The sequence below is a fragment of the Symphalangus syndactylus genome, chromosome 11 (assembly GCF_028878055.3).
Source record: "Symphalangus syndactylus isolate Jambi chromosome 11, NHGRI_mSymSyn1-v2.1_pri, whole genome shotgun sequence".
Lineage (NCBI taxonomy): Eukaryota > Metazoa > Chordata > Mammalia > Primates > Hylobatidae > Symphalangus > Symphalangus syndactylus.
The window spans coordinates 27,240,723-27,263,680 of NC_072433.2; the positions used below are offsets into that span (position 1 = coordinate 27,240,723).

General features: G+C 49.4%; 1 protein-coding gene across 12 annotated transcripts in view; it reads left to right on the forward strand.

The window, feature by feature from the left end:
- Nucleotides 1-16,561, forward strand: part of TK2 (thymidine kinase 2) — a 54,942-nt gene extending 38,381 nt beyond the window's left edge. For 11 of the 12 annotated variants that reach the window (XM_055299395.2, XM_055299399.2, XM_055299391.2 and 8 more), the window contains 4 exons: nt 8,778-8,866; nt 9,440-9,519; nt 11,888-11,968; nt 13,938-16,561. In XM_055299395.2, the coding sequence (XP_055155370.1) occupies nt 8,778-8,866; nt 9,440-9,519; nt 11,888-11,968; nt 13,938-14,036 (349 nt within the window). In that variant the 3' untranslated portion in view covers nt 14,037-16,561. Of the gene's footprint in view, nt 1-8,777; nt 8,867-9,439; nt 9,520-11,887; nt 11,973-13,937 lie in introns of those variants that run through there. The other variant, XM_055299400.1, reaches the window with a different exon arrangement.
- Nucleotides 16,562-22,958: the final 6,397 nt, after the last annotated feature.

Consider the following 22,958-nt stretch of genomic DNA (forward strand, 5'->3'; position numbering starts at 1 on the left):
CTACAGCACATGTCACCACTTCTGGCTAATTTATTTCTTATTTTTTGTAGAGACAGTGTCTCCCTGTGTTGCCCAGGCTGGTCTCAAACTCCTGGGCTCAAGCGATCCTCCTGCCTCAGCTTCCCAAAGTACTGGGATTACAGGCATGAGCCTGATTACAGCTGTGCTCGGCCTCATGGCTCTTTTTGAAGCAAGTAATCTGGAATGGAATGACCAGAGGTTAAGGGGAGAGGATAGAGTGTGGCATTTGGTGGGCCTGGGTTCTATCCTGGCTCCGAAGTTTGCTCTGTTTGTGAGCAAGACCAAGTTTCTAAATTTCTCTGAGCCCGTCTCTCATCACTGATTCCTCTTGTCCATCTCTGAAGAGCCTTTGGACCTGCCACCTCCTTCGTGTCTTAGGACCCTTTTGTGGGTCCTTGCCCACCTTGGTCTTTATTAAATTTGTGAGTTCCCCAATCCTGCCCCCAAACCTGTAGGCCACCCAGCGCCAGGTAAATTTCCCCAGGAGCCATTTTTCTTTGGCCCATGTCACAGTTCCTGCTGATGGCCATGGGCTTTGGTAACTCACGCCCATGGTCCTGAGTCACCACATTTCTGATGCATCAGTTCTGTATCTCCCAATCTCTATGGTTATGGCATTGGTCCAGATGATGTGGGCCTCGCCTGGAGCTGTTTTGTGGGTAGTTTAGGAAGAGAATGTAGCTTCTAATTTTTTTAGCTCTTTTCCTGTCCTGATGACTTTATATTTATGTCTCTCCCTGGCCCTCCCAGAATGCGTGGCCTCTGTGGTTAGGATTTCTGTGGGACAATGAACCACAGAAGAAACTTACAGTGTCCTTCTTTCTGTTCTTGGGACCTAATTGTTTTTAGTTCATATGGCTTTCGGGGGGCTCAGATTCCCCTGAAGACCTTGTTGGGGCCTTGAGACCCATCACTGGGATCTCTTGAAGCCGTAGGCTGTCAGTGGGCATGTGGCCTCGGGCACTCCAGAGGCTGCTGGGAGCACTGTGGCTGCCTGGAGGGCCAGGGTATCCACCATGGTCTCCAGGGAGATGAGAAAAGGTGGTGTTCCTCGGACCCTTTCATCAGAATCCTCTGAAGGCAGAGGAAAGCTCCCCACAGCACTGCTTCCTCATCCTCCCAGCGCCTGTGGTCCAAAGCAGCCACCTGCCAACAACCCAGAAGTTTCTTGGAGTCTCCTGTTTTAACCTAGAATTCATTGGGATTTTGCATTTTCCTCCATAATATGTTCCTAAGTTTGTATCTAAAAATAATAATTTACATACTTATCATTGAGGACAATGGATGCTCCCGTATTAAACACCATGCTTTGCATATGGCTTGGAATTCCCACTCCCTCAGCCACATACTCCAGAGTGCCTAAGTCCAGGAGGCAGAGAACCAAGGGGTAGGGGCATTCAAAACACCTTCCCAGGGCAAGTGATTCACTTGTGAACTGCACCTGCTTATGTGTTCCCTGGAAACTGGGGCATCTGCTCTCATGGTTAAGGAACAGGGTGGGGACCCATGGACAGGAGCTGCATTTATTATCTGGTTGTTGACCCCATTGGGCAGATCAGGAACTGAGAAAGGATTACAAAGCCAGTGCTCCTTCCTGATCGGGCAGGAACTAACCACAGGAGGGGAAGGTGTTCTGAACCCTGCTGTGTGGGGGCAAGCAGCAAATGAGGAAGTGGCAGGAGGCACTTAGATTTCTCTTATCGAGGCCAAAGGCTTCAGGGCCCACTGAGGCCCCCAAAGCTGAGAATCCTGAGGTACTAGCCCCAGGGGGAGACTCTGCCTCTTTCCAGACAGGGCTTACTCTAAGCTTCTCCCACAACCACCTGTGCATCTTGTTTACGGGCAGATTCCGCTTCAGTAGCACTGAGGTGGGGCCTGAGAGGCCACATTTCTAGCAGGTGCCCAGGTGGGACCATACTCCTACTGGTCAGGGATCACACTTTGAGGAATATGGGCCTCAGAAGAAGGTGGCAGGGCCGGGTGTAGTGGCTTATGCTTGTAATCCCAGCACTTTGGGAGGCAGAAGGGGAAGGATCACTTGAAGCCAGGTGTTCAAGACCAGCCTGGGCAACAAAATAAGACCCCCATCTCTATAAAAAAAATTTAAAAATTAGCTGGGCCTGGTGGTGCACATCTGTAGTCCCAGCTACTTAGGTGGCTGAGGCAGGAGGATTGTTTGAGCCTAGGAGGTCAGGGCTGCAGTGAGCCATGAGCATGCCACTGCACTCCAGCCCAAGTGACACAGTGGGACTTTGTCTCAAAAAATAAAAATAAAAAAAGCTGGTAGTCAGGTGGTCCACAGGGCGCCCTCCATCCCAATGCCGTGACCCTTTTCCCCTAGAGTTCTGACGGTGAGGCGGGCTTCCTTGGGGCTTCACTGGACCTTTGGGGGTCATAAGAGCAAGAGCCTCAGCCTGAGGGTTGTCTTCAGGGCCATGGTGAAAAGTTCTGCATGGTGCAGGATTTCCTGTTTCCTGCACCTGGCCTGTGGTTTCTTAATTTCACATTTGTTGCTTCATATTTGGGTTGCTGGGGGCTGTGCTGTGTTATCTTTGTTTTTAAGGTTTCTGGACTTATTCCTAGGCCAAGAATCAGGCAGTCATAAGGCAAAGTAAAAAGTATTTTTAGCCAGAGCCACAGAAGGGATGAAGGGAAGAAAAAGTAGAGCTTGGCCAATCTCCGGACAACTCCAGCTGCCCTCAATGCAGCGGTCATCCACAACGAAGTATTACTGAGAAAGTAGATGTGGGGTTTTTTTGTTTTTTGTTTTCTGTTTTTTTGATTTTGAGACAGAATCTTGCTCTGTTGCTCAGGCTGGAGTGCAGTGGTGCGATCTCAGCTCACCGCAACCTCCGCTTCCCAGATTCAAGCAATTCTCCTGCTTCAGCCTCCCGAGTAGCTGGGATTACAGGCACCCACCACCATGCCCTGCTCATTTTTGTATTTTTAGTAGAGACGGGGTTTTACCATGTTGGCCAGGCTGGTCTCTAACTCCTGACCTCAAGTGATCTGCCCGCCTCAGCCTCCCAAAGTGTTGGGATTACAGGCGTGAGACACCATGCCTGGCCAAAGTAGATGTTTTTAGAGGTTTCTGCTCCTCCAAAATGCAGATTACTGTCATCGTCACTACTTATGCAAAATATAGCATAGACCTGAGTTTGGCTGGGTCCTTTGCCCATACCTAGAATAAAGTGTATTGGTTCCCACCTGCAGGGAGTTCAGCCAGGTACTGGGAACCACACGGTGGCATATGGGGCATCAGCTCCTGCCTGGGAGCTCGTGTTTTCTCATTTCCTGGGATGCTCTAGGAAAAGGCTTCCCAAAATGCCATGATGGGGAGCCCTTCACAAGGTGGGAGGGCACATTACCACTGCCCCTTCTGTGCTCGGGTTGATCTTTTTCTCCCTCTCAGAAGCTCTTGCAACCTTGTTTTGGGATCTGTGGGGGCCTGGACAGAAGGGTGTATGGCAGGCTCAGGTCCCCAGAAAAGCCCACATATTGGAATCCTGCATCTCCTCGAAGTAAAATTTCTTGAAGGGCGTTCTTGCTCTTTGGGCTGTGAACAAATGAAGAGCTCGCCAGGGGAGAGACCCGCCTCTTCTGGCACTGTCTACGCCGGCGAGGTTGGGGTGTGCAGAATGTAAGTGCAGTTATGCCACCAGGGATTCGAGAGGGCTGTGTTAATTGCTGGAGAGGAAGATTCCATTTACACAGTGTCCTTAAAGACAGGAACTTCTTTTTTTTTTTTTTTTGAGACAGAGTTTTGCTCTTATTGCCCAGGCTGGAGTGCAATGGTGCAATCTCGGCTCACTGCAGCCTCCACCTCCTGGGTTCAAGCGATTCTCCTGCCTCAGCCTCCCGAGTAGCTGGGATTAGTCATGTGCCACAATGCCCAGCTAATTTTGTATTTTTAGTTAGATGGGGTTTCTCCATGTTGGTCAGGCTAGTCTCGAACTCCCGACCTCAGGTGATCTGCCTGCCTCAGCCTGCCAAAGTACTGGGATTACAGGTGTGAGCCAGTGCGTCTGGCCAAAGACAGGAACTTGTAAGGGGCAGACAGCTGGCTGGCATGAAAAGCTGAAGGTGGTGAGCAAGATTCATGCAGCTAAAGAGGCCACACAGGTGACTGTGTAGGCCGAGTAATGGGAAGCAAAGGTTTTACAAGATTGCCTAGTTGTCCTTTTCTAAGAACAGAAGTGAGGGCGTGGAGTGGGTCCCAGCTGGGGAAATGGCATGCTGACTCACCTGCGGCTGGTGGTTGGGGACACTGAGTAAGACCTGGTGTTTAGAACCACAGGCTGGGCTTCCTCCCCTGCTGATTGACCCAGGGGCTTAGGTTCTTCCCAGCTCCTGTCTAGACTGAAACCTCCTGGTCCGGGTCATGTGCCTAAGAGCTGTGGCCTTCCTGGAGCTCAGGCTAGAGAGACACTGGACTTGATCCGGGTCAGCTGACAGACTGGGGCGGGTTGGTGGTGCAATGGAGAGCATTTGGGTTTGGGGGTAGGGAGACCCGGGCTTGGACCCCTGCTCAGACAGAGTTGGCCTTCACTTTTCTGATCCTCAGGTTTCTTCTATAAACTGGGACTGAAGCCAGCCTCACAAGGTCTTGTGAAAACAAAAGGAAATAACGTATACAAGAGAGCTCTTCTAATCCATTCTGCACAGACTGGGGGGCTCTCTTGGCCTCAGGGAAGGATGCAAGAAATTGTACTGATGTAACAGCAGGATTCCTGTGGACCAAGACCTTGGTTTTGCCCCCTTGGGGTCAGGGGAGGGGTGAGACCCCCGTGCCCACTGTTGAGTCATGTGCTTGGATTTGCCAAGCTTGGATTTACTTGGTATTGCTCTCTGTGCATTCTGTAGAAATAAAGGCAGTGGCTTGTCTTGTCGGTGGTGTGGGGAGCCCCATGCTTGAGACAGACACAGGTGGAGCTGGGCAGAGTTCCTAGGAGGAAATACGGTTAGAACAGCACCCGCTGTGCCCCATGTCCCTCGGAGTCATGGAGATCAGGCTTCTGTTTCCTCACTCAGCTCAGCCACTGGTCGTTCAGTCCTCCTGGATCCCCCAGCCTCTTCTGGCACACGGTTCTAGTCATGGAAGGGTTTTCAATAGGTCTGGCCTACTGACCCTGCCCACGGGAGGCCACCCGACCAAGGACCCCTTCCAAGAGCATTGGGAAGGGAGAGGCTGCCCCTCAGTCTGCACCAACCCTGTGGGGGAAGGCTTTTGTTTGGCTGTGGTGGGGGTGGGAGTGGCAGGCCCCTGTGACTACCTGGAGCTGATTCCCAGGGGAGCTGTGGCAGGGGCAGAGCCACCAGAGTCTCTCAGTCCCAGAGTCCCCCACGGGTGTGACACCCCTCCCCATGTCTCCATGTGCAGACCTCCGTGCACTGTGACTGTTTTGCAGTGGTGGTCGGTTTGGTTTTAGTTGACACTGCTTCATGTGTTCTGAGCTGTGGTTCAGTTCCATGGTCATATCTGTGGGCACCCTCCCAGCTCTGGGATTGGACAGAGTCTCCCTTGAGCTGTGCAGATGCATGAGGTACTCCGGTGGCTAGTCCAGCCTTGGACACTTGGGAGACTGTCCCATGGACAGCTCAGCTTCTCCCCAGTTGCTGCTAACTGGCCCCACCCCTTCGGTGCCACCTCTTCTGTGCCCTCAAGCCGTGAGTTTGCTGGAGTAGGGGAGAAGCTAATCAGCAGCTTCCTCATTGCACATCCTCATTTTCTTAGCGTCAGTTTTGTTCTCAGTCTTCTTTTTCCAGAAAAGGAAAATAAGAGAGAGTGGTTTGTTTTCTTGAACATCAAATATTCAGAGCTGAACTAACTGAAACCCAACTCAGGGTAGCCTGAACAATGAGTTGTCATCAACTCCCAACAGATGGCTTAATTTGGTGCCTCTGGCCTGGTTTCTCCACATTTTGCTACTCTGCATCCTGTTTGTGTCCTCAGTGCAGTTCTCTCAGGGTGACAATGTAGTCGTGGCAGCATTGGGCTTCTCACTCGCTAGTTGGAGTAAGGGCAGGTGTCTTGCTAGTGGCTCTTCCCTAAGCGTGCCGAAGTATCTTTTCTGTAAGCCCCTGCAAACCTCCCTCACACCTGCCTAATCCAAATCGGGCCCCTGGCCGGGGGAGGCCCTGCACTGATTGACTTAGCTTGGCTTCCTGAACCCATTGCTGGAACTAGGGGAGACGACTTCCCTTAGACCGATTGTGCCTACCCTAAAGCTTGGAAGCTTGGGGTGGAGTGAGGTTTCCCTGAAGCCCTTGGGTCTGTGGATGGACCCTGAATAAAGAATGGGTTACTTGTAAGGAGGTAAGTGGAGAGGAGGCAGGGAGGCAGCCTGTGGGCACAAAGTTGTCACCTGAACTTGTAGTGCCTGAGTTTTGTTGGCTGGGAGTCCCCTCTGCAATGCTGTGGGATTTCCTTCCCATTCCTCCCGCCTCCCCTCCCCCACGCAGCTTCCCCAGGTTTTCTGGGAGTGCTGGCAGTCCCACAGGTTGGTCTGCCCTGGCCTCTGTGCTGCAGTCTGCTCAGGCCCCGCTGCTGTTCTCTGTCCACTCTCCCGCTCCTCTGTCAAATACTCTTCTCGCTGAGGACATGGGGGTGGTTTCAGAGACTAGGGGAGAATGTCCCTCTCCAGTTGGTGCCATGCCTTGCTGTTAGGGCCCCAAGACAGGGTTACTTGTGCCCTTGGCCTCTCGGAGTGCCTGCCTCACTTTTCCAGCCTCTTACTTCCTTCCATCCTCATCCCCTCGTGGGACTGGAGTCAGCCCCTCTCTAACCCCTCCCCACTGGGAGCCTCCCATTACACATGGCTCAGGTACGGCCACTCCCCCATGGCCAGTCTTGCCGAACCCAGCTCTGAGCCAGACCCACATGGAGCCACTAGTGGAATGGAGGATGTTAAAGGGAGAATTCCTCTGCTAGGCCTGTGAGGGTCCTCTGCCTGCTGATGGGCTTGTGCCTTCCAGCTGTGGCCGTTCCTGCTCTCTCTTTCCTGTTGATTTCCTCCCAGGGCACAGGAAACCCACAGGAATATCAGGAATAGATGCCAGATTTCTCCTTCACCCTGGCTCGTTCTTCCTTCCCACTTTCTTGCCTTCTTCTCTTTCTTTTAAAGTTAACATTTAAAATGTGTAGTAGGCCGGGTGCAGTGGCTCATACCTGTAATCCGAGCACTTTGGGAGGCCGAGGTGGGTGGATCATTTGAGGTCGCGAATTCGAGACCAGCCTGGCCAACATAGTGAAACCCCATGTCTACTAAAAATACAAAAATTAGCCAGGCATGGTGGCACACGCCTGTAGTCCCAGCTACTCAGAAGGCTTGAGGCAGGAGAATCGCTTGAACCTAGGAGGCGGAGGTTGCAGTGAGCTGAGATCACGCCACTGCACTCCAGCCTAGGCAACAGAGTGAGACTCTGTCTTAAAAAAATAAAAAATAGACCATCCTGGCTAACACAATGAAACCCCGTCTCTACTAAAAATACAAAAAATTAGCCAGGCATGGTGGCAGGTACCTGTAGTCCCAGCTACTCAGGAGGCTGAGGCAGGAGAATGGTGTGAACCTGGGAGGCGGAGCTTGCAGTGAGTCAAGATCACACTACTGCACTCCAGCCTGGGCGACAGAGCGAGACTCCGTCTCAAAAAATAAAAAATAAAAATAAATTTAAAAAATAAAAAATAAAATACGTAGTAATGCTCCCCAACCCCCACTGCTGATTTGAGAAGTAATGTGTTGTTAAAATTTGGAAAGTACAAAAAGGTATAAAGAAAAAAAGGAAAGTCTCATGTAGTCCTGCAGCTTGAGAAAAGCACTTTTTACATTTTGATATTTTTCTTTCCCTCCTTTCCAAGATGCATTGGTGAATACTTTTGGAAATGTGGTTTGGGTATACACAGTTTTAGATCCTGTTGCTTTCACTGAACATTAGATTTGAAATTTTTCCATGCCATTAAATATTATTTTACAATATCATCCTTCAGTTACTGCATGAATTTTCTGTTATATAGATTTACCAAGATTTAGTTTTTTATTGGTTTAAACAGTGCCACAGTGAGCATCATGATTATTTTCACAAAATACATTTTTTGTTTTGTTTGATTCAGGGGTCTCACTCTGTTGCCCAGGCTGGAGTGCAGTGGCATGATCATGACCCACTACAGCCTTAAACCCCTGGGCTCAAGTGATCCTCCTGCCTTAGTTTCCCGAGTAGCTGGGACCATAGGCATGTGCCACCACCCCTAGCTAATTTTTTTGTAGTTTTTGTAGAGATGGGGTCTTTCCATGTTGCCCAGGCAGGTCTTGAACTTCTGGCCTCAAGCGATCCTCCCACCTCACCCTCCCAAAGTGCTGGGATTACAGGCATGAGCCACCACCCTGGTCCACAAAATAAATTTCTAGAAGTGAAATTGGTTTGCTGATTCACTGCCCAACCTGAGCACTGTCTCTGTTCTCAGGGTACAAGCTTTAATGTTCCTTTCTCTGCTTAGAGTTCCAATCCCAAGTGAATTCTCCCATCACTCCGTGCCATGGCCCTTGCAGCATTGTGCCATAAGCTGCTCCCAGGCAGCAGGAGGTCGGGAATGCTTAGGATCCTTGTTACTGCATGTCCAGTATTGCACGGATCACACTGTGCCCCGGTACCCTTGGTGGCTCCCTTTCAGTAAGAGCCATCTCCAGATCCTTTTGGGGGAATTGCATAGCCTAGAAGTTTTCTCTTAGGTGAATAAGCCCTTACAACTCTTATTGCAGTGGGAAGATGCCAGAAGTGGACTATGTAGTTCTGTCGGAATGGTTTGACTGGATCTTGAGGAACATGGACGTGTCTGTTGATTTGATAGGTGAGATGCACCCCTCCCACCTCCCTCTCTGGTCTCTCTCCTAGGTCCCTTGAGGATGTGCTTGGCTGGGCCTCAACCCTTGGGGGAAGTGGGTGAGGCACTTGCCCTTGGGAATTCCTTCCCCACGGGAATTCACTTTTCTCCCTGAGGGCAGACAGAAGTCGGGACTTCTGGTCTTTCATGGAGAAGAACCCTGGCCTTTGTTCTTTAAACTTCCCTCCCTGGCTCAGCTACTTTCAGACCGAAATCCACTGTGATCTGATGGGTTTTTCTAGTTTGCAAAGGAACAGGAAGGACAGAGCCTGAACATTCACTGAGACCTGCTGGGTGTGAGGCCTGTTTTGAGCTCTGTCTATGAACAGAATCCCATTCAGCCTCAAAACGACCCCATGGGGCCGCTGACATGGAAAGAGAATGAAAGTCGAGGCTGAGGGTCAGTGGTCAAGCCGAGAGCTGGCCCTCCCTGCCTCCTGCTCGAGCTGTGCAGACCTTCCTACCGCCTTTGCCTGTGTGCCTGCTTTGCTTCCAAGCCATGAGCAGAGTCCTGAGAGCCACGTATTCTTTTAACTTCAGTTTACCTTCGGACCAATCCTGAGACCTGTTACCGGAGGTTAAAGAGGAGATGCAGGGAAGAGGAGAAGGTCATTCCGCTGGTAAGAGGCCTCTTTGACTTGGTTAAAGACAAACTGGGAAACCACCTCTGTCCAAGCCCGGCTTCCTCTCCCAGCCCCACTCCCATGAGATCATTGTGCCCTTGTCTGCAGAGAGAGAAACAGGAACCAAGTATATCAGAGGGTGAACTCTGACTTCCTGTTTGGCCAGAGACCCACGTGGATGTCCAGATCTGCTTGGCTTCCTGTGGTCGCTGACTCACGGTTTGGCAGCCCTCCTGCTTGAAGGCGTTCCCCTCCCCTCCCCACCTACCCCTCCTCATCCTGGCAGCACCAGGGCTTGTCTGTTCTGCCTCCTGAAGATTGCCTGGCCTTGTGCTCTCTGGGTCCTCCCTAGAATGCGAGTTCCAGGAGGGCAGGACCCAGCCCTCTTGTGCACTGCTGCATCCCTAGTGCTTAGCACAGTGCCCGGCACGGAGGTGGTGCTCATGCTTAGTGGTGTTTGCCCACTGGAGAGATGCCATGCCCTTGTGAGTTCTGCTCAGGCCACACTGACTCTCATGGGGACTCTGCCAGTATAGGCCCGGGCTGTGCATCTCGCCCTGGCCCTTCCCTCCTCGCATCTCCCTTCAAAATCTGGCCTCCAGGCTGCTGCACGGCTGATATTTCCAATACTCATCACCACTCATGCAGTTTCCCAGCCCAGAACACTTCAGTGCCTTGCTGCTGGCTAGAATGCAGTCCCCACTTTGTAATACGGCTTATGACCCGGCCCCAACGGCCTCTCTGGCGTTATCGTCCTCCATTCCCTACTTTCTATGCTCTGGCTATAAGGAACTAGTTGTGGCCACACACAAACATCCACACACACAGTGGAGGTATGCAAATGTGCCTTTGCACAGTCGTTTCCTTTGTCTTTAAAGTGTTACTCAGATGTCACCTCCTCTAGGAAGCCACCCCTGACCTTCCTTCCATTGTAACCCCCCCAAACCCACCCCCTGGCTTTCTGTGATCATGGGCCTTAGGACAGCATACTGACACTATTTGTTTATACCTTTGTTCCCCATCCCTCACTAATGTGAGCTTTTTAAGATTGGGTCTTATTCCCTCTGTGTCCTCTGCATGTGCCTTGGGGCCTGGTGCCTAGTAGTTGCTCAGTTAGTATTGAACTGAATGTCCCATGTGAGAAGCTGCCACTGGAGGGATACAGAGGCTGGGCAAGCATTCAGTGGGGTATCAGGGGCTCTGAGCTCAGGATAGGCTGGACTGGGGTCCTTGGGAAGCCTATCCAATTCCTGAAGCCCTGCTCAACCTTGTTTTTCCCTGGTGCCAGCACGATGCATTCCTGCCACGAAGGCCCAGGCCTCACTCTGGGCAGCTCCTTTGAAATCTTGGAGACAAGAATGCTAGGAAGATGGAATGTGGTGGAATGGGGCCAGGCTGGACCATGCTGTGATGGGCTCAGCAGCTCTGTGCAGTGACCCAGATGCTCCCCAAGCCTGGGGTCCCTCCAAGCCGTGATCCAAGCCATTGTCTTAAGGGTTTAATCAGGTCCATGGGACACATCTGGCTCCTGTTGCCAAAGGAGAGCTGGCAGGAGATGAAAACGCAGCTGCAGAGTTGACACGCGAGCCTCTGGGATGGCGAGTGGAATCCGTGTGAGGAGCCATCCCACTCTGTGCCTGGGAGAGTGCGAGTATCTGCTCTGCCCGGCATGCAGGCCCCATGGCTCGGGAGGGCCTGTGCCTCTTTTCCCTTGGGCTCTGCCGCATCAGGCTTTCTGCAGTTGGTGGTCTTTATAGTCTGGAGGGTCTATAGGTTACCAGTTGTTGAGGGGGTAGAAGGGCAACGGGTGAGGGTCACAGTCTTCTTGGTGGCAAGACAGAGGGGAGGGTTTAGAGGCTGCCCAGGGCTGGGCCCCTGCCTGAAGGAACTGAGGCCCTGCTGCTGCAGAAGTGGCAGTAAATGGGAGAAGCCAGGTATGGGTCCTGCCTTTTGCCTTGGCTTTGATTCAGGCGCCAGGGGAAGGGCCAGTGTTTGTGCCCACGAACCCCCAGTGGAGCAGAGCAGAAGTGTTTGAGCCCAAACAGATGTTCCTATGGCCACGCACAAAAGCTCATGCGCAGCCCTGCCTCACATCCCATCAAACAATGTTCCTATAGCCATGCACAAAAGCTTGCGCATGGCTGGCAAGTGGCTGGTGGCACTTCTGCTGTTTTGCTCAGCCTGGCCCCCGAGTGTGTGGCTGTGTCTGCCGCTGTCCACCTGAGCCAGGTTTGCTCTTGCAGGGTTCCTTTGTCTGAGTCACTGCCCATGGTCATTGACTACTTTGCCCCCCTCTGCTTGAGACCCTTGGTGGGTGGGGTCTGCTCTGCCCACTCCCGACAGACTGCTTGTGTTTCCCTGGCAGGAATACCTGGAAGCAATTCACCATCTCCATGAGGAGTGGCTCATCAAAGGCAGCCTTTTCCCTGTGGCAGCCCCTGTTCTGGTAAGTAAGACTCCCCTACAGGGTACGAGACTTCTAGAAAGAGGAGTGACCCGGGGAATGTCAGCCACTTTGCAGACAGGGGAGGGCACAGTCCTCTAGAGTTTGACAACTTGGAAGGAGGAAGGTGGGAAGGCTGGTCCTCTCTCTCCCAGTCCCTGTTTCTGGGCTGAGTCTCAGAGTGAGTTGGCCAGACCCTAGGGAAGGCAGTCTGTGCCAGTGCCATCACACCTGGCAGTTGTCACTGATTCAGCATCTTCAGCGAAGACTCTAGACCTGGGTTTCAGTTTTCACCATTTGGGATGGTAGTTCCTCTGATGTGACCTTCCTTCTTCCGTGGATGACACAGAGCCTCATTTCACCTTTGTTTGGTGACTCAGGTCATCAGAAGGAATGTCAGTGTCTGGTCTGGGCTGTCACACACTGATGCCCTTAGGAAGTGCTGAGGTGTGTGGAACTGTCTGCCCTGCCCACTAATGTCTCTGCGTTCCTGTGTTTACTTTTTACAGTAACCCTCCTTTTTCTTGCTGCCATGTGTCATTTCTGACTGATATTGATGTGTCTGCCCCCATCAGCATTTCCTCACTTCCCCATCTCCTTGTTTTCCAGTTTGCTGTTTCCAGATTTCTTTACTCAGACAAACGTGCAGTGGCCCAGATGCTCCCAAGAAATGCGGAGTCTGGGGTCCCTCTGAGTCTTGATTGGAGGGAACCTAAGATGGTTACATATACAGCATGAGACTGGCTGTGAGGCAGGGTTGTGTGCAAGCTTTTGTGTATGGCTATAGGAACATTGTTTGATGGGATGTGAGGCAGGGCTGTGCATGAGCTTTTGTGCGTGGCCATAGGAACATCTGTTTGGGCTCAAACACTTCTGCTTATGGCTCTTGCAGGCAGTGAGGTTGCTGGAAAATGAGATATTACTGTAGTAGTTTTTTGTTTGTTTTTGAGACAGAGCCTCGCTCTGTTGCCCAGGCTGGAATGCAGTGACGCAATCTCGGCTCACTGCAACCTCTGCCTCCTGGGTTCAAATGATTCTCTCTTTTTTTTTTTTTTTTTTTTTGAGACGGAGTCTCACTCTGTTGCCCAGGCTGGAGTGCAGTGGCGCAATCTCGGCTCACTGCAAGCTCCGCCTCCCGGGTTCACGCCATTCTCCTGCCTCAGCCTCTCTGAGTAGCTGGGACTACAGGCGCCCGCCACCACGCCCGGCTAATTTTTTGTATTTTTAGTAGAGACGGGGTTTCACCGTGGTCTCGATCTCCTGACCTCGTGATCCGCCCGCCTCGGCCTCCCAAAGTGCTGGGATTACAAGCGTGAGCCACCGCGCCCGGCCTCAAATGATTCTCTTGCCTCAGCCTCCTGAGTAGCTGGGACTACAGGCGCATGCCATCATGCCTGGCTAATTTTTTATATTTTTCATAGAGATGGGATTTTGCCATGTTGGCCAGGCTGGTCTCAAACTCCTGGCCTCAAGTGATCTGCCTGCCTCGGCCTCCCAAAATTCTGGGATTACAGGCGTGAGCCACTGCACCCGGCCTACTGTAGTCGATTTTTAAATAAGTACAGCTTATTTTTCTCCCTCATTATGAAAAAAAAAAAGGAGGGTAGAAAGTGATGAGGGAAAAAAACAAATCATTCATGAGCTTACAGGGTCTCACTGTGTTGCCCAGGCTGGTCTCAAACTCCTGGGCTCGTGTAATCTTCAGGTCTCAGTCTCCCAAAGTGCTTGGATAATAGACATGAGCCACCATACCTAGCTCTTGTAGTACATTCTTAAGTGAAAACCTCATTGGAAATGTAGATTGCCCTAGAGCTGACAGCGATTTGGCTCTAACCTTCCTTTTTGTCTGCCTGCAACCTTCTGTGCCCCTCCCTGCCCCCTGCTGCCTGCTTCCATCTGTCTGTCTCCAGCTGTGAAAGGAGGATGCTGCTGAGGTCAGTGCAGCCCTGTGACTCATGTATCTAATTTCCAGGTGATTGAGGCTGACCACCACATGGAGAGGATGTTAGAACTCTTTGAACAAAATCGGGATCGAATATTAACTCCAGAGAATCGGAAGCATTGCCCATAGGAGGCAAAAGGTCTATGGCTCATGTCTGAAAAATGCCTGCTGCTGCCAAGTTAGCTATTGGGAGCAATCTGGAAAAACTTGCTCCCAGGAGGGCTTTGTGTCTGGCCAGCTTGATTTTCCTGATGGTCTCATCTCCTTTGCTAGTGTCTTTGTCATGCGTCTCTGGCCCTCGTGGGTAAATGACAAACGGGACCAATGGGTTTGCCAAGCCCTTTGCTGTTCACAGCCTCACATTCCCCCGGTGCCTCTCCCAGTGGCTTTGTGCTGCTGAGTCGCTCTCATGAAGCCCTTAGGGAGGGCACCTGTTGTGTGCCTGACAACACGCTGGAGCTGTGTACCAATCTACTCAGCCTTCATTAGGAGGCCGAGGTAGAAGTCTTATATCCCAGGTGAGGAATTTGAAACTCAGAAAGGTTGAGGGGCTCCCCAGAGGTCACACAGCCCGTATGCAGTGGAGCTGGCACCATTCAGACTTTCAGCCTACTCCACAACTTTCCTTTGCCCTGGGCTGCCTCCTGAGAGCTGTTCCCCACCGCCCTGCCTATTCTGGTTGTAGGCTCTCATGTCTCTTTGGGGAGAGCTGGCAGTGTGCAGAGCCGATAACATTTTCCCAATATTGAGCAGTTCCCAAGGACAGTCAGCATTTCTAGACTTCCACAAAATCATGCTGCATTTGGCTGCAGCCCGGTGTTCAGTGGTTTCCCTGCCCGAGGCTGCTGCAGCCCCTTCTACCACGTCTTCATGTGGACGTTGAGATTCACACGCTGGCTCCTGAAGAGTGCTCAGTCTCCTTGGTGATGAAGGTCCTGCTTGAACTGCTGCCAACTCCATGTCAGGGAAGTCGCTTTTGGTGCCTGGCTGGTTTGCCCAGAGCCAAGCTGGGGCAAGGGGCAGCCAGCCCTGGCTTCCAAGGCTCCCGTACTGTCTGTGTCCTTGTATAAGGAGCTTTGCTTTTGGAATTACTGAAAGTGTGGCCCGAGAGAGACACAAGTGGCCTTAAGTCTTTTTGAAATATTATTTCATCCAGGGAAATGCCTCGAGCCATAGAGCCTGAAATCATCTTTGTTGGTTCAGAAAATTCCTTAGCTTCACTCAGCTGGAACTGCATTGAAGGCGAGGCTGTCCCTTGGATCAAGCAGAAAACAAGAGAAAGAACATTCCCTTTGGAGATAGTCTGGAAAGTTGGGATTTGCAAATAAAGGCTCTGGAAGCATTGCTGATCCTGAAGCTTTGGAGGTGGGCAGAGAGAGCTTCAAGGAGACTAGACGCAAACCCTGGAAAGGATTAAGGCTCAACTCTGGAGAAACAGGCCACAGCCTCTCAGAGCAGCCGTTGGCTGTAAATAGAGGTAGCAAGGCCACTCCCAGGCCCCTGTGAGTGTGGGCACCTGTACATGCGATGCTCCGACTCTGCAGAGGTGCCAAGTGCCCCTGCTGGGCCAGTCCCAGAGAGTTAGGAAGTCAAGGCCTCCAACTCCTGGTTCTTCCTGTTTGGACCAGTTCTTGTGCCATTGGCAGGATGAGAGGCAGCAGCCAGGCGGGAGCTGTGTCTAGCAGCACCTGTAGCCCACGTGCTGCTAATTAGCTGGAAAACTGGGGAAGGCAGAAACTTTGCTACCAGGAATCTTGACATGTGGGGTCTGTCTTTGAGAATTTGTAAATGAACAGTCCAATATTTCCTCTCGGCTCATTTTGCTCATCCATTTTGGGGGAAATGTGACTTCTCTCTCTCTCTCTCTCTTTTTTTTTTTGCCTAAGGCACAGTCTCAAGAGGTCCCCAAAACATGTACCCATGATTTTTCTCTTGCTCTGTGATGCCCAATAACTCCTTCACCTAAGCCCTGTTGTTGATTTTGAAGTGCTTCCTAGGCCAATGATTTTAGCTTCTACCAGCTCCTTTTGCCAGTAGAGTAACGTGTTTTTATTTTTCAAACTCCGTGTTTCCTAACGTGGAGTGTATGGGTCTAAGAAGAGCCTGTTGTCCTCCCTGCCTTCTACCTTGGAGAGGAGGCTGGGCACATCAGCAGTGGCCAGGGCGGGTCACAAAAACCTCCCAGCCTAGAGACCACACCTGAAATGGCTGAAGCCAGCTTGCACAAGGGCTGCTGTCCCCCTGCGGCAGGCAGAGCTGGTGGGGACAGGGGTCACAGAGCAGTCATAGACACTGTGGACCAGGGCAGGAGAAGGGCAGATGGCACATGGGCACAACAGGGCCTCGTCCTTAGAGCACTGGGGGGGTCATGGCTGGGAGGGGCATGGCAGGGGCTGGCATCCCTGTAGAGCCAGAGGGGCCACCCAGGGAAGTGACATTCCAGATGTGTTGGGCTCACCTCATCCTTGCTGGGAGACTGGAGTTCCATGGGGACATGAAGTCAGTACACCCCAGAGCTGCTCAGCTGCTCTACCTCTTGCTGACTTTTTTGTTGCACATCATATACATTTTCTTTCAATTAGCACTTATTTCAGCTTTTATTTAAGCTTTTTGACTGTACATGTAAAATATATGATTATAACCATTTAAAAATATCATATGTACCTGTTTTTTTTTGGAAACTAGATAGAAATATATTTATCTTTTACATAAAAGAAGTGTGTAGCGGGGTGGTCCAGGGCTTTGTGGTGGCTTAGTGGCCATCGGGGTCCCAGGCTCTTCCCACCTTTCTCTTTTGGGTCCACCTCTTGGCTCCTGGCTTCCTTCCTCCGGGGCCTGACTGTCTAGGATGGCAGCTGGAGCTCCTGCTCTGGCCACGGTTGGCATCAGAGCCCACTGCTCCCCATCCACTCTTTAATCCAGATGCTGATAATGTCCCTTTCCAAGGCATAACTAAGATAAGCTGGAAGGTTCCTACAAGGCTTTGCTAGAGGCCCTGGGAGGTGGGGGAAAGGCAAGAGGGCAGTGCCCACCCGTAGACTGGGTCACATGACCTGGCATCAGCTCTGTGGGGTCCTTTGGGCTTCACCTCCCTCTCCCCTCTGCCCCCATGTCATCCCACCCTCATCCTCACCCTCACCATTCCCATCCCGTACCGTAATGTCCCTTGCGAGGCCTAACTCTGTGAGGAATGAAACCACCTCATCCTTGTTCCGATGACATGAGTGACCGAATTTACAAACGAGTGAATGTGGACTTCTGGAAACATTACCCAGCTTGTTTTTACTTTTCACTTTCTCTTTCTGCCCCTTTCATTTCCATAGGAGCCCTTCACCTAGATGAGAAGTGTCCCCCTGCCTGGGGAATATATCAGTCAGAACAATCTTCCTGCAGACTTGCACCATTAGACCTGAGGGACGGTGGTGCCATTTAAATCTCAGAGCAGGTAAAAGGTGGTCCTGAAACCTGTCTACCCACAGGGTGCTATGGAATCTGAATCACTTCTTTTTTCCTAGAGCCCTGGGGTGGGGAGCTCCCTCAAGTGTTCACATGTGTGTGGAATGAGGAACACCCATCTCCTTGGCCCTCTCCACCCTGAAGAGTTAGTTATTAAAATAATTGACAAGCTCTTGCAAATGTCAGTCATCCATTATTCAGAATGGAATAGCAATAATACATGCCTGGCTGCTCTGGGCTTGGCCAGGATTACTCACTGAAGGCCTCAGGGTTACTGGCACACCCTTTCTTTTCCTAATAATCCCATCCCTTCAGCTTTCCTAAGGCTAGAGTGAATTTCGTGTTCCTGTAGTTTACATAAGATGGTAAACTTGGCAAAAGCTATCATTAAACAGAAGCTAAGAGAAAGCCTATGTCATGGAATCCAGAATGGGTATTGCCATTTACTGCTGTCCACAGAAGCTGTCTTGAATTTCTTTCTGTGTCTCTTCTTTTTTTTCTTTAAGACTGTTGTTTACCAGACTGGGCTCTGTGGAACACAGGTGTCCTGGGAGATGGTTAATCATTACAAAATGTTGGAAACAATCTAAAGATGCATACATAAGAGAGTGGTCAAATAAACCATTTTCCATTCACATGGTGGAGTACTATGCAGCTGTATAGAAGAATGAGGACGATCTCTCTGAATAGATATGAAGTAATGTCTAGGACATAAAGTTATGTGAAAAAAGCAATGCCCAAACAAGTGTCTATAGTATGCTACCCTTTATATTAGAAAGAAGAGAGGCCAGGTGCAGTAGCTCACGCCTGTAATCCTAGCACTTTGGGAGGTGGGTGGATCACCTGAGGTCAGGAGTTCGAGACCAGCCTGCAACATGGTGGAACTCCATCTCTACCAAAAATACAAAAAAGTTAGCCAGGCGTGGTGGTGGGCACCTGTAATCCCAACTACTTGAGAGGCTGAGGCAAGAGAATCACTTGAACCCAGGAGTTGGAGGCTGCAGTGAGCCAAGAGTGCGCCATTGCACTCCAGTCTGGGCAGCAAGAATGAAACTCCATCTCGAAAAATAAAAAGAAAAGCGATAGAAGAAAATACACAGATGCAAAGGAAATATAGGAAGGACACCCAGAGACAAAATAGGTTGGTGGGAAAAGGCTAGAAAGAAGGGAAGGATGAGACTGGGCTGCAGGGATGAGAAAGGAATGACACTTCTCTGAAATATCTTTTTATTTTATTTATTTATTTATTTTTTTTTGAGACAGGATCTTGCCCTGCCGCCCAGGCTGGAGTGCAGTGGTGTGATCTTGCTCACTGCAACCTTCACCTCCTGGACTCAAGTTATTCTTGTGCCTCAGCCTCCTGAGTAGCTGGGATTACAGGTGTGCGCCACTATGCCTAGCTAATTTTTGTACTTTTAGTAGAGACGGGGTTTCCCCAGGTTGGCCTGGCTGTTCTCAAGTGATATGCCCACCTTGGTCTCCCAAAGTACTGGGATTAGTGAACTGCTGCGCCCAGCCTGAAATGTCTTTTTCTATAACTGTGACTGTTACATACTGTGATGTAGCAATGTTTCACATACCCTTCATATATTGCCAAAATAAATAAGAGCAACCAGAATGTAGGTAAAACAGAAAACATAATTACAGATGAACTCCACCATACCACAGGTGAGTAACATAACCATACTGAAGGGGGCAGGAAAGAACAGAACTAACAAATAACTGTGGAAAACAGTATCTTTACTGGATATGGTAAGAGTAAAGGCAAAAATTTCTGTACATAAAAGTTGTAGTGTAGTTATTAAAAATGTTTCTCGACCATGCGTGGTGGCTCACACCTGTAATCCCAGCACTTTGGGAGGCCAGGGTGGGTGGATCACCTGAGGTCAGGAGTTAGAGACCAGCCTGGCCAGCATGGTGAAACACTGTCTCTACTAAAAATACAAAAATTAGCCGGGCGTGGTGGTGCATGCCCTTAATCCCAGCTGTGTCAGAAGGCTGAGAATTGCTTGAACCCAGGAGGCAGAGGTTGCAATGGGCAAAAAGAAGTGTTTCTCACAGGAGTATAGGTTAGTGATTCTGAAACTATGTATACTAAGGTTGAACAAACAAGTAAATAGATTGTAGACTATGAGGGCTGGATTTCTTACTGTTAGTGAAAGAGGTTACAAATAATAGGAGTCTAGAAAAACCCTGTGGTGCTGGGTTAGAATAGGAGGTGTCAGTCTAAAGTCATTATTTTAAAATTTTAGGCACTGTTGGCTCACTCTTGTAATCCCAGCACTTCGGGAGGCCAAGGCAGGTGAATAGCTTGAGCCCAGGAGTTAGAGATCAGCCTGGGCAATGTGGCAAAACCCCATCTCTACAAAAAATACAAAAATTAGCCAGCTGTGATGGTGTGCGCCTGTAGTCCCAACTACTTGGGAGGCTGAGGTGTGAGACTAGATTGAGTCCAGGGGTTCAAGGCTGAAGAGAGCTGTGATTGTACCACTGCACTCCAGCCTGGGTAACAAAGGAAGACCCTGTCTCTAAATAAATAATAAATAAAATTATATATAGATGGATACAGAAATATAGATGTGTGTGTGTGTGTGTGTGTGTATTTATCTGTGCTTAGTATACATACCTATGTTTCCTAGCTGTGTCCTGAGTGGGTCTAGAAGCAATGGCACCCAGTAACAGTGAGCACTTGGCCTCCCGAAGTGCTGAGATTACAAGAGTGAGCCAACAGAGCCTAAACATGGTCTCTAAACATCATTCTCCTGTAAAAGGAACCAGGGCTCCTAGGAGATGTGGTTGATTCAAGGGATGCCACGGGAATGACAAGATGAGCCTGGAATATCTTGTGCTGGAAAGAAAGTGCAGCGGTGTTGGGGGATGATGGAGCCATGTCAAGGGAATTGAGGAGCTTGCCTGAAGTTCCTGATGTCCAAAGCTGGAACAGTTTGAGGAACAAAATAAATTATGATAGTGTTGGATTCTAACACATAGACTAAAATAAATATCCACGAATCCATGCTGATATAAACAGTTGAAGAAGTAAGTAAATAGGGAAGAAAGGGAGTGCTTCCTTATGATAGATTTCCAGTTAATACACATAAAAGGCAAGAGGGAAACAGAGACTTGCCATTACACAAACACCACAGTTAAAAAATCATAGACGGACCAGGCGCGGTGGCTCACACCTGTAATCCCAGCACTTTGGGAGGCCGAGGCAGGCGGATTACAAAGTCAGGAGAGTGAAACCATCCTGGCTAACACGGTGAAACCCTGTCTCTACTAAAAATACAAAAAATTAGCTGGGTGTGGTGGCAGGTGCCTGTAGTCCCAGCTACTCTGGAGGCTGAGGCAGGAGACTGGCATGAACCCAGGAGGTGGAGCTTGCAGTCAGCCGAGATCGTGCCACTGCACTCCGGCCTGGGTGACAGAGTGAGACTCTGTCTAGGAAAAAAAAAAAAAAAAAAAAAAAAAAAAAAAAAAAAATATATATATATATATATATATAATCACAGACAAGATTTACCTGTTGATTCTAAAATTAGTGGACAGAAGTTTGAGGAGAAACAAGATTTGCATAGTTTCTATTTCCCCCAATATACTTATCAAGTAAAAAGGGAAAGTAACTAATTTGACAGTGGAGATGGAAACCCCATAGACACCAGCTTAATAAGTGATCAAAGTAATAAGACGTAGTGACATCATGAAGCCTTTATGAAGATGTACTGAGGACAGCATCTTTTTTTTTTTTTTTTTTTTTGAGACGGAGTCTCACTCTGTCACCCAGGCTGGAATGCAATGGCGCAGTCACAGCTCACTGCAGCCTCGACCTCCTGGGCTCAGGTGATCCTCCTCAGCTTCCTAGGGAGCTGGGACTACAGGTGCGTGCCACCAGGCTGGCTAATTTTTTGTATTTTTTGTAGAGTAGGGCTTTTGTCATGTTGCCCAGGCTGGACTTGAACTCCTGAGCTCAAGCGATCTGCCTGCCTTGGCCTCTGAAAGTGCTGGGATTACAGTGTGAGCCATCGTGCCTGGCAGCATCATTTTTTTTTGGTGTGGTATCCTTGCCAGAAATGCATACTTGACTCCAGTAATAAGAAAGCACCAGACAAACCCAAATGGAGGGACATTCAACAAAATAAGTGATTGTAAAAAACTCTTTAAAAGCATCAAGGTCGTGTTAGACAAGGAAAAAACTGAAGAACTATTACAGACTGGAGGAGACAAAGGAAAACATACAAATGCAATGTGGGATCCTGGATAGGCTCCTGGAATAGAGAAAGGATATTAATAGAACACTAGGAAACTTAAATAATGTTTGTAGTATAGTTAATAACATTGTATCAATATTAATTTCCTGTTCTTGATCATTATATTATGGTTACATAAGATGTCAACTTCAGTGCAATGTGGGATCCTGTATATGCTCCTGGAATAGAGAAAGGATATTAAAGGAACACTGAGGAAACTTAAGGTTTGTAGTATAGTTAATAACATTGTATCAATATTAATTTCCTGTTCTTGATCATTATACTATGGTTACATAAGATGTCAGCTTCAGGAGAAGCAGGGCCAGGAGTGGAAAGGAGTTCTTTGTACTATTTTGCAACTTTTCTCTCGGTCTAAAATTAGTTAGAATAATGCCCTTCATGGGAAATAAAGGCAGAGTACTACACTGTAAATATTACAATCCCAAATGTTTAATATATGCCTATATAGAAAAAAGACTGGGAGGAATTGCAGGAATGTGGTGACGTTGGGTATCTCTGAATGATGGAAATTATGGTAAGGTTTGCTTTCATTTTCATATTCATCTGTACTTTCTAAGTTTTCTACTCATTTGATGGTTTAATATGATGGATCCTTGGAAATAATGGTGAATGAGACAAGATGAAGTTTATCTCTCATGGAGCTTATCTTCTAATGGGGGGAAATGGAAAATGAATACATGAATTAAAATTTTTGTGCAGAAAATTAAGCTGATGTGATAGGTGGTTGGTCAGAGGGGGCCTCTCTGAGAAGGTGACATTTAAGGGGAGATGTGAATAACAAGGAAGAGAACATGGCAGGGTGGGGTAGGGAGACAGAGCGGAGGGAACAGTCTGTGCAGAGGCTGGGAATAGGGCCTGGCTCAGCATGTTCCAGAACCTTGAAGAAGCCAGGGTGGCTTTGGCTACAGTGGACAATGGGAAAGGGATCTGAGATGAGTTCAGAGGGAAAGTGAGGGGCTGAGCCTGGGACTTGATATGGCCTCGGGCACCCCTGGAGGGAACTGAACACATGAGAATCATGATCAAATGTAGGTGTTTTTTTTTTTTTTTAACATTTTTTATTTTATTATTATTTTTTAATATATAGAGATGGGGTCTTTCTATGTTGCCCAGGCTGGTCCCAAACCCCTGGACTGAAGCAGTCCTCCCACCTCAGCTTTCCAAAGTGCTGGAATTACAGGCATGAGCCACCATGCACAGCCCTAATGTACATTTAACAGAATCCTCTGGCATTCGGGTGGAGCACAGGCTGCAGAAGGCTGGCAGCCTCCAGGGACGTGAGTGAGACACGATGGTGAATTTGGTTACTGTGGAAGGAGGTGGGAAG